Source organism: Babylonia areolata, chromosome 29, assembly GCF_041734735.1.
Source record: "Babylonia areolata isolate BAREFJ2019XMU chromosome 29, ASM4173473v1, whole genome shotgun sequence".
Classification (NCBI taxonomy): Eukaryota; Metazoa; Mollusca; class Gastropoda; order Neogastropoda; family Buccinidae; genus Babylonia; species Babylonia areolata.
Window position 1 is genome coordinate 2,553,713 of NC_134904.1, and position 10,633 is coordinate 2,564,345.

General features: G+C 37.7%; 1 protein-coding gene across 1 annotated transcript; it reads right to left on the reverse strand.

Annotated features, from left to right (window-relative positions):
- Positions 1–297: 297 nt before the first annotated feature.
- Positions 298–10,458, reverse strand: LOC143302229 (ribosome maturation protein SBDS-like). The gene is made up of 6 exons (XM_076616805.1): positions 10,255–10,458; positions 8,706–8,835; positions 7,526–7,726; positions 5,585–5,669; positions 3,690–3,775; positions 298–2,751 (listed from the first exon to the last, which is right to left on the reverse strand). The coding sequence occupies exons 1-6, from the start codon at positions 10,383–10,385 to the stop codon at positions 2,623–2,625; spliced, it is 762 nt and encodes a 253-aa protein (XP_076472920.1). The 5' UTR covers positions 10,386–10,458; the 3' UTR covers positions 298–2,622.
- Positions 10,459–10,633: the final 175 nt, after the last annotated feature.

Below are 10,633 nucleotides of genomic sequence, written 5' to 3' on the forward strand. Positions count from 1 at the left end.
AAAAAATCATTAAAAAAAAACATGAAAAAAATGACACTGAGTAAAAACAGGTATTCAAGTAAAGAAGCCAAGTTCTTAGGTTCAAGAACACACAGAAACAAAACATCTGCACAAACACAGCACACTGATTTAAGGATCTGATTACAGAACCTTCCTGCAAGACAGCAAGGGGTTCAACAAGACAATCTTTTTTTTTCAGTGTTTGTTTCAAGTTCTGTATTTTGTCCAAAATACATGTATTCTTTTCAGGAAACAATTAGCAAGTTATTTTTTTCTGTTCATCAGGCAAAAGTTCACTGTTTTTAAAAATGCTTTTATTTTGGTTAAAGGCACTGATGGGCATTGTTTGTGAGTCTGTCTTCAAAGCTAAAGGTGCGTAAAACCCTGGGTTCAAATCCCAGCAACACCTCATAGATAAAAGGCGGAGACTGTTCAATCCTGGCAGCAGCCAATGTGTCAGAGACAGCAAGTGACATGTCTGGTCTCCCAGCTCAACATATGAACAGCCCTGCAGACATCTTCGTCAACAACACCTGTATAATTATATGCATGCAGAAGCAGAGGTGGTACGGCACTAGCATAGCTCAACATGTTATACATTTTCACACACTGTACAGAAACACACTGTATTCTAATATATCATATTAATTGTAACACACTGTATTATCATTTAACTATTGTTTTTGTTGTTTTTTTTACTATGGCCATTGATGGATCTACAGATTAGCTGTGTGGCCCCCACTCCTCCAACTCCACTAAAAGGTGTCAGCCAGGATGTCAGGTTTCTATTCTGAGAGGAAATTATAAAGGTGGATGTGTAAAAGAAGAAAGTCACAAAAAAAGAAAGAAAAAAGGTATCGATATATACATTTCCATATTTTGTTTCTTCTAACCAATGAAGAAGACATATGATGCACATAAAAATCTGATTTTTGTCTGTTTACTATCTTATCATTTCTGGTTGTAGCTGGCACTCAACAGAAGAATGTTTATATAATTTTGAGAGAAAAAAGATCTCACTGATAAAAACCCACCTAACTGTAAAAACAAGTGAAAAGGGATTGTAGCCCACTTACGCAAAAAGAAGGGTTGCTGTGTTGTTCTATTTGACAACTACATGATAATGTCGCAAAAAGAAAAGAAAAAAGCATTGGGTGGTTATAATGTTATGAATTAAAACAGCCATTTGATTTCAGTTCCATCTGACAACAACAAAGCAGTATATACCATAACAAATCAGCATATCTGCTGAATGGCAAAAAGGTTAAAAACAACCAACACCCAAACATTAAGACAATATTGCCTATATATCAAACTAAGCACAAAAAAATGAACATTTAGACAATACTGCATACACATCAAACTAATCAACTGAGCACAAAAAATGCAAACCTCCTGGGGATGTGTTTTCTGTTCTTTTTTTCTTTGTTTTTTGTTGTTCTTGTTTGAAAATGGTATTTTCTGGTTTAAAAAAAAAGTACTTGTCTATATCATAATGTCCATGAGAAATGTACAACTTTACACTTTGTAGTGTTTTTATTGGTATTTTGTTGGTATGTTTCTTTCTGAGACTTCCGTGCTTGGGGTGAGTCCTGTCAAGGTCTTTGGTGTCTGCAGATTCATGGGGAGACTGTTGTTGGGGGGATGTGGTGGCAGTCTCCACAACCATGCTATCATTGTTGTCAGTAGGGGCCATAGTAAGTGGTGCCCTAAGTACATTAAAATCTGCACTGGCGCTACTGATCACCACCGAAGTGGCTCAGCAGCAGTGCAGGGTCTTCTTTGGTGTGTGGTATCCTGGTGATTTAACATCAATGGTTCCCTGTGGACTGCTGACAAACCCAGGTGTGGGTGTATATGGGGGACTCTGAATGAGCAGTGTGGGAGTAATGCCATTGAAACAGCACAGAAAATGTGACAGTAAAAAAAGAAAAAAAAGGGGGACAGATTCATTATCTTTTAAACCTTGAGTGGTCTATAGATAGCATGACTTTTTTTTAGTAAGCAGGGTTTTAGCAATTCATCAAAAACAACAAAAATCAAACAAAATCCCAAACAAACAAAACTATTATCACATTTTGACATCAGAATGGTTCCATCAATCACTTAATTTAGGTCACAAGCTAAGGCCTTGATGTCAAGAGGTAACAGATATCAGCACAGCAGGACAAGCACACACCTTGTCCCACAGTCTTGAAAGCATGACTGGAAGCTTATCATAACGATACTTATATAAAACCTTTATTCAGAGACTACACTCTGAGCACTGTACAAACATGGAGTCACTCATACAGCAGGCTGCCCACCTGGGTAGAGCCGACTGACAGCTGCCTTTTGGCGCTGGTCGTTTGTTTTCTGTGTCAGTCAGTCGGGCTTCAGTCACATGTATGTACACACACATTAGGTCTGTAAACAGATCTAAGAACACATGCAGTACTCATGTATACACACGCATGTGCACACACACACACATAAACACACAGACGCAAACACAACACTCACTCACACATGTAACACACATTCACACCATTGCCCAATATACAACTAACAATGACAACTAAAATAAACAACAAACAAGTATTTCTATACAAAAAAAATAAAATAAAAATAAAGAGTTCAAATTTATTCCAGGGTTTCTTCTCCCTCATGAACATGTTTCAGACTGAGGACCTCAATCTTTCCTTTGCCGCGAGTTTCTGTCTGCACCAACTCATCCAGTTCCCTGTAACAGCCAGGATCCACCAACACAACCTGAAAAAAAAGACAAGAAAACAGATATCAATTAATCAGTGAACCATGCAATTTTCTACTTATCAGTTCGCATTTTTGTGATGATGGAGTCTCCCGTCGGTCCAACGGATGAGTAGGCAGGCAGGCTTATCTGTCGGTGTGTGTCCTCATATGGGAGAAGAGGCCGATTCTGGATGCGCAGCACTTCCCACATGTGTTGCAAGTGAAAATGTCTCCAGAAGTTGAGCCCTGCTTCCTTTGCTCACGCTTCTCCTTAATGGCCAGCGTTCAATTTTTGTACAGTGAATGTAAAGTGCTGTTTTCGTCATATGTTACCAAAAGTAGGGTACAGGTTGAATTAATCAAATGAAGGTTTTTCTTCTTTTTTTTTTATTCATCCCTCTATCAGTTGTAATGAGCAAGATTGTTTTCTGGTCCTTCTAAAACGATTATCCACAGAGAGGCAGAGTCAGAGACAGAGAGAGAGAAACAGAGAGACAGAGATCCAAAGAGAGGGAGAAAGAGAGAGAGAAACAAATTCTATTTCAATGTGGTGGTAAACTACCAGTAAGCCTTATTTCTCTTTTCTTCTTTTTTTACGTGCAGTCCTCTGGGCAAAAAGAAAAAAAACATAAAAAACACATATGAAATAAAGACATGCACAGTTCACAGACAGAGAGAGGGGGGTAATAGGAGGAAGAGACAGAAAAGAGAGAGACAGAGAAGGAAAGAGAACATAATATTTGGTTCTGTCAAAAATGGGATAACATGAACAGGATTTTCACTCAAACACAGAAAGAAAACAACAATGGATATCAACAAAAACACATAAACCACCAACTGAACAAGAAAAAAAAAAAAACACTTGCAAGAAACATGTCCTTTTTGCTTTGTTTTGAAGAATGCCCACCCCCCACCCCAACCATTTCATTTTTGTCAACATCTGATGAGCAACTCACCATTTCCAGATGTTCATCAAACTCTTCTTCCTCAACTTTAGTGGCCAGTTTCTTCACACTTTCTCTCACTTTTTTCCCATCACGTGCTGCAACACAAAACAGTATTAGGTAATCTATTTCATAAAACTCTATAAGATGTGCTATCAAATTGATAATATTCATGATCCCTATAAACCCACGTTTTCTCACAATCCCATGATTTCTCTCACTTTGAAAGAAATTGTGGGATTGCGAGAAATGGTGGGCGTTCCTCTCCCACGTTTTCTCTCAATTGCAAGAAATTGTGGGGAGTGCCCCCACGATTTCTCACAATGTGTGAGAAATCGAGGAAAGTCCCCCTTATTTTGATAAAAAATATTTCCTTTATCATTGGCGCTGGTTTCTTGTCTTTTCCCAATGCAAATCTTAGAGAAAAATGAAAGAGAGGAAAAGAGAAAGAGGGGCGATGACAACAATGACACTGATGATGACAGTAGTGTTAGTGAAGACATCAACAGTAATGACACTGAAACACAACTATTTATTGTACTTCACATAAGATGGATCACTGCAACACACTGACCTCAAATTCAACATTGGAATCAGAAGCAAACAGCAAAATTATGGCAATGTGTATAAGTCAAACATAAATAAAATGTAATATAGTATGATATATTATAATATGATATAATATGATAAGACTTGAACCAAATCTTTCCTGAATCTTTGGCAATAACACCAAAATGATTCAACTATCTACATAAACATGATAGAAAAAAAAAGATGTTTTACAATGTATTACCTTCAAATAGGGAGTGTGAAAACTGGACCAAATAGTTTTGATGTTTGTTTTGATGCAACCTTTTCTGCCACATTTATTTAGAATGTTCTTCATTTCGTGCTTGCTTATTTGTTCACATGTCAGCATCCTTTCGTATGCAAGACTGCACTTAAATACTAAAATAGATTATCAGTTTCATAGAAGACACTCAGAACATGAAAATACTATCTTTAAAACAGAGTGAAAGAAAAGTACAAATCAACCAGCAAAGTAAACACACAAAAGGAAACACACACACACACACACACACACACACACACACACACACACACACACTCACTGACATACACATACAGTCACACATGACATACACGTACATTCACACATTTTTTTTAAACCAGTACTGTGCATCACTTTCACCATCTATTGTTGATGTCTTCGCCAACTCCACTGTCATCATTATCAATTTCATTGTCGTTGCCTCCCTCCCCCCCCCTCCCCCCCCCCTCCCCACCTCCATTTCTCCTTTCTTTTTCTCTCTCTCATTTTTCTCTTAGATTTGCATTGGGAAAAGACAAGAACCCAACTCCGATGACAAAGGAAATATTTTTGATAAAAATAAGGGAGACTTCCCACGATTTCTCACACATTGTGAGAAATTATGGGGGTGCCACTTTGAGAGAAATCGTGGGATTGCAAGAAATCATGGGATTACAATCCCTTTTCTCAAACTCCATAAACCTATCAATTAACATACTAAATACATAAAAGAAAAGTGCAGTCAACAAAAAAAATGCAGTATACACAAGAAAGTATAATAATCAGTTTTAGGAGTGGTATATGATAATACATCCAAAGAAAAAAAAAGGAAATAGAAATAGCAACATCTGGCCGATATACCATATAATAAAACTGATAGAAATTCTGTTTGGCATTTGTGCTCGTGGCTTCTATATGCTATTTTTAAATACTATTTACTTTGATGATGATATGATTTTGTGAAAGATTTATTATCGTTATTTCTTAAAAATTGATTCTAACTTTTTTTTCTTTTCTCTATGACAAACTGAAGGCAAATTTCTGTACACTGAGTGTTTCGGACACAAAAGTGATTGAATGACTGGTTTATACTGACCTGGAGCAGCCACACGTAATCTCATGTACGCCCTCTGAATCTTCAGCCCCTCATTCTCTCTCAACTGTCTGATAGCTTCCAGCGCCTGGAAACCACAAAGTCAAACATACATATTGATTTATAACTAGCTTCCAGCGCCTGGAAACCACAAAGTCAAACATACATATTGATTTATGACTAGCTTCCAGCGCCTGGAAACCACAAAGTCAAACATACATATTGATTTATGACTAGCTTCCAGCGCCTGGAAACCACAAAGTCAAACATACATATTGATTTATAACTAGCTTCCAGCGCCTGGAAACCACAAAGTCAAACATACATATTGATTTATGACTAGCTTCCAGCGCCTGGAAACCACAAAGTCAAACATACATACTGATTTATAACTGAATGAATAAACAAAGTAATCAGATGAATGAATAAAACAACAATGGAACGAATCAATAACTTTTTTACATCCAGCCCTCCAGAAAAAAATCATTAAAAAATACATATGAAATAAAGCCATGCACTTCTCTCCTAACTCTGTGAAGAGTCACTGGGGCACTGCACAGAGGAACTGTTCACCAGATTCCTCCAGGTCTGTTGCCAAATAGTTTTCCCGTCCTTCCTGTAATGATGTCAGTTCTTTCCTCTCCTGTCTCCACCCCTTAACAGTTCCTTAGAGGATTGGTTTAGGAAGGCCACTGGGTCAAACATGACACCAAAAGGAAATTTTCTATCAAAAATTACGTTTAAATAACATTCTTACCACCCAACTAGTGCAGACTCCGGCAGGGGTCTGACATTCCTGTCCTGTGCAAACTACTATCTGCCTATGCGGAGAAAACGAAAGCAACTACGGTCGATAACCTCCAGGAAGTAGGTAACCTCCCCTTTGTTCCGCTGGCTAGCGCCTTCTTTTTCTGGCAGCCATCATGACTCCTGTTCCTGTGCTCTTCATACGGCTAAGAATCAAATTATGCTGTTTACAGCAGAAGATGACTCGCAGCAGACATCACGTTTTTGAAGACTTAAAAAATGAGAGAGAAAATATTCAATCAATAAATCCACCAATCAGTCAGTAAGATAACTGTCTGTGACCCAAACCCAAGTGGTATGCCATCGCCCACAAACTGGGGCGGCAGCCAAGGTCAGGTTACGTTCAGTTCATGTTTGATCTCCACGAAAACAAAAAACAAAAACAAAACAAAACAAACAAAAAATTCACCACTCAGGAAAGGCACTTTACATTTTCCTCATTCAACCCAAATGTGAATGGAACCATCTTCAGTTGAGGAAGGTTAAAAGCAGTGGAAGGAGAGAAATGGGCTTCACCTTCTTACGCTGAGCCCTACACACAGTGGTAATGATTTCACTGCCCCTAGGGCTTGAAAGGGCATTGGGACCTTTCATCAGAACTAGTCAAGAAAAAGACATAATAATAATAATAATGGTATTTATATAGTGCTGGATCTTGTGCAGAGACAAATCAAAGTGCTTTTGCACCAGTCATTCACACGCATGCATAACTCGAAAACTGTAGAAACTAAAGACAAGGAAGGGCAGGCAAGGGAGGCTATTTAGGGAAGAGGTGGGTTTTAAGGCCAGACTTGAAAGAGCTGAGTGTGGAGACTTGACGAAGCGAAAGAGGAAGTTCATTCCAATCACAAGGTCCAGAAACAGAGAAAGAATGGCGGCCAACAGTCAAGTGTTTGAATCTGGGTATGCGTAAACAAAGACAGTGATTTAGAGCTTCCCACCAGTGTGCACACCACTGAATAAAACTTAAGGCAAATCAATGCCAACACACAATCTCCAACAGCTCCCCTATTGTTTCCAGGACTCCAACCCCTCTGATAAGAAACTAGAAAGCCTTCACAACACCAGGACCCCAGCACAGAAAAACCTGACCTTAGTTAAGGCCGAAAGCCAACAGGTCATTAAACTCAACCCTACCTGCTGTTTGCTGTTTTTGTTGGGTTTAATGGAGAAGTGCAGGTCTCGCATGGCTTTCTCGATCATGGTGACAGGGTAGGGTCGGTTGGTGTCGGGGTTAACGCATTTGTCAGCCACAATGGTGGCGATGTCACGGAACATGGACTCCAGCTGGGCCTCCCTTTCTTTTTGTGTCACCTGCAACTCTCCTTTGGCAAGGATCTGGCAAATTGAAAATAGATTGTACACTGTTAAAAGAATTTTGGCTTTTGTTTCTGTGAACATGAAATGGAAAGTCATCTGATTCAACATTTGTGGACTGCATTCTCACATGTTTGTTTGTCCTATAAATGGTCTTTAGAAGTTTTATATATATCATTATATGCTTTACCCTGCAGTCTGGGAAGCAATACCCTATTTTGGCTGTTTCATTTATTGGTTGGACACATTCAGTATTTCCTTGATGCACAGAACGGACATGGAATAAGGGATCTTCAGTGTGTGCATGTCATCTTGCACATGCATATAATATATAATTATACACACACACACACACACACACACACACACACACATATATATATATATATATATATATATATATATATATATAAACATGAAGGGAACTAAGACACTAGAAGCTCTGCACAATGAGATTTTTAAAAATATTTCATGGAAGCCCCTCTGTTTGAGCACATAATAATGAAGTATTCTTAATATTAAAAAAAAGGAGAATAAAAAAATTTTAAAAAAAGAAAAGAAAAAAAGAAAGAAAGAAAGCTTAGTATAAACTTTTGCTTGCTGTGTATAATTATTTTATACTTGTTTCAAGTTTTGACATCTCTAGACCTGTAGTAACTTTACATTACAACATGCAGCATCTCTAAATCCTCTCTCTATGATCATATTTCTGAGTGTGTGTGTGTGTGTGTGTGTGTGTGTGTGTGTGTGTGTGTGTGTGTGTGTGTGTGTGTGACTGTGTGTTAGCATCAGTATGTATTTTCCAATCAAATGTTATTCCTAAATAATCATAATAAAGAAAGAGAGTCAGAAAGACACAGACAAAGAAACAGACAGAGAGACAGACAGAGATCAGACATTATGGAAAAGGTAGAAAAGGTCTTATATTAATTATTATAAAAGACAGAGAGGAAATACATACAAAGTTTATATTGTGATGAGGACTGACAGTCTGCCTTACCTGTAAGCATACTTCTTTCTGATCACCTGTGCCAAACACCTTGACAAGTTCATCTTCCTTGGCAAATTCACCTTTTGAGACATTCATGAATACTGCAGGAGTCTGCAGAACTTCATCAATATCAGTCTCTCTGTGTGATGGGGAAAAAAGTACACACACACACACACACACACACACACACACACACACACACACACATTAATTACCTGGATTTAAAGATAGATGAAGGCCCTGCTCTCCCTGCTTTTGTTAAATCTCACATTCAAGAAAATTACCCAAATCACCTTAAACTGTTAAAGTATATACAGATGGTTCAGTACTTGATAACAATCAGGCAGGGGCAGCATTTATTATTCCGTCATTTAAAGTAGAGAAATACTATCATATCGGTAAAGATTTTTCAATATTCACAGCAGAACTTATGGCTATATTAATGGGATTAAATCACTTACTAGATCTTCACATTACCATATTTCAAGTGTTATTTTGTGTCGATTCTAAATCTGTATTACAAGCATTAAAATCTTTTAATCTGAAGACAAGAGGAGAACTCATAACAAAAATTTATCACATAATTCATGTTTTGACCATCCGTGAGTACAAAGATTAATTTTTGTTGGATCCCTTCTCACGAAAGGATCGTGGGAAATGAGCGGGTGGATCGTTGTGCGAAAAAAGGCGCAATGAACATTTACAGTGCCATAGTAATTTGTATTCCATATTCTTTACAAGGTTATTCTCTGCTGGAGAAAACTTGCTGGAACCATGTCAAGAATAAACTAAAACAGGAGTCTGATCCCGACAGAGAAAATACTGACAATAGCTCGCGAATAAATGATCACGTTTTCTTTTAAAACAAAAGAACATCATAGTAGCAGAAGGCTCACCAGTCTAATATACAGACTACGACTGGATGCCATAAAAACAAAATATACTTCAAATATGACTTGCATTTGCAGCAATGAAATTACCCCGTGCATATCATCTATAAATGTGAACAGTTAAAACCATATTTACCTATGTCCTTTACAAAATCTGCAGTTCCATCTGCTTCCATTAGAAATGTCTTATATGATAATCAAAATGTATTTGAAATAGTTCAGAGTTTGATTTGGAGCCCAACTGGCTTTTTGTTGTGATTCTACTGGTTGACTAGTTAGTTTACTTTATTTCGTTTAAATTCTTCTTCCGTTTTTTTAAATTTTATTTCTTATTTTTATGCTAACTGAGGAGAGAGGAACAGGGAAAGTTGTGATGATTTAAGGCATGGGTGGAGTGGGGGAGATAATGGATTAAAATCGTCTAAAATCACAAATGTGGATCGACGTTAAGAAAAAGAACGAATGAACACACACACACGCACACGCACACACACATCATTCATCTAATTACCAATCACAAAATAAATAAGATGGTTTAAATATCTGGATCTGCTCACATTATGAATATTAGAATAATAAATGAGCACATGAAAATTACAGACAGATGCATATAGTACAGGACTGTCTAAAAACTCTTCAATCAGTTCAGTTTCGGTTTTTTCACTTACACTTTGTTTCTCCATGAAGTCACCTTGTTTGGATAGCAAGCTATTTCAAATCTCTTTCCACCCTTTTTCAGCCGGACAATGGCAACGTTTGTCAGTCGTTTCTGGTTTGTTGGCTGCTTTAACCGCGACATTTTCGTGGTAAACGTATGGAAAAACAAGTGATACGGACACCAGCTGACTTGCAACACACACAGAAATAAAACTGCTCTAGAAGTTATCTCCCCCAGTACCGTCTTTCTGCACATCCACAAACAAACAATGTTTATTGCGTGAAAGCGCTTAGAAGCTGGAAAACCTGACATTCTTCGCATTACAAACTTTTAACTTTCAAAAGGCACATTATCGAAAATAAAGATATTGTCCATCTGACAAGAACTGA

Excerpts from the sequence above, each read along its gene's own strand:
- LOC143302229 (XM_076616805.1), bottom strand. The coding sequence starts at position 10,385 with ATGTCGCGGTTAAAGCAGCCAACAAACCAGAAACGACTGACAAACGTT. Across the intron at positions 7,727-8,705 it reads AGAAAGAAGTATGCTTACAG|ATCCTTGCCAAAGGAGAGTT; the intron begins GTAAGGCAGACT and ends TCAATTTGCCAG. Across the intron at positions 5,670-7,525 it reads ACAAAAACAGCAAACAGCAG|GCGCTGGAAGCTATCAGACA; the intron begins GTAGGGTTGAGT and ends TGTGGTTTCCAG.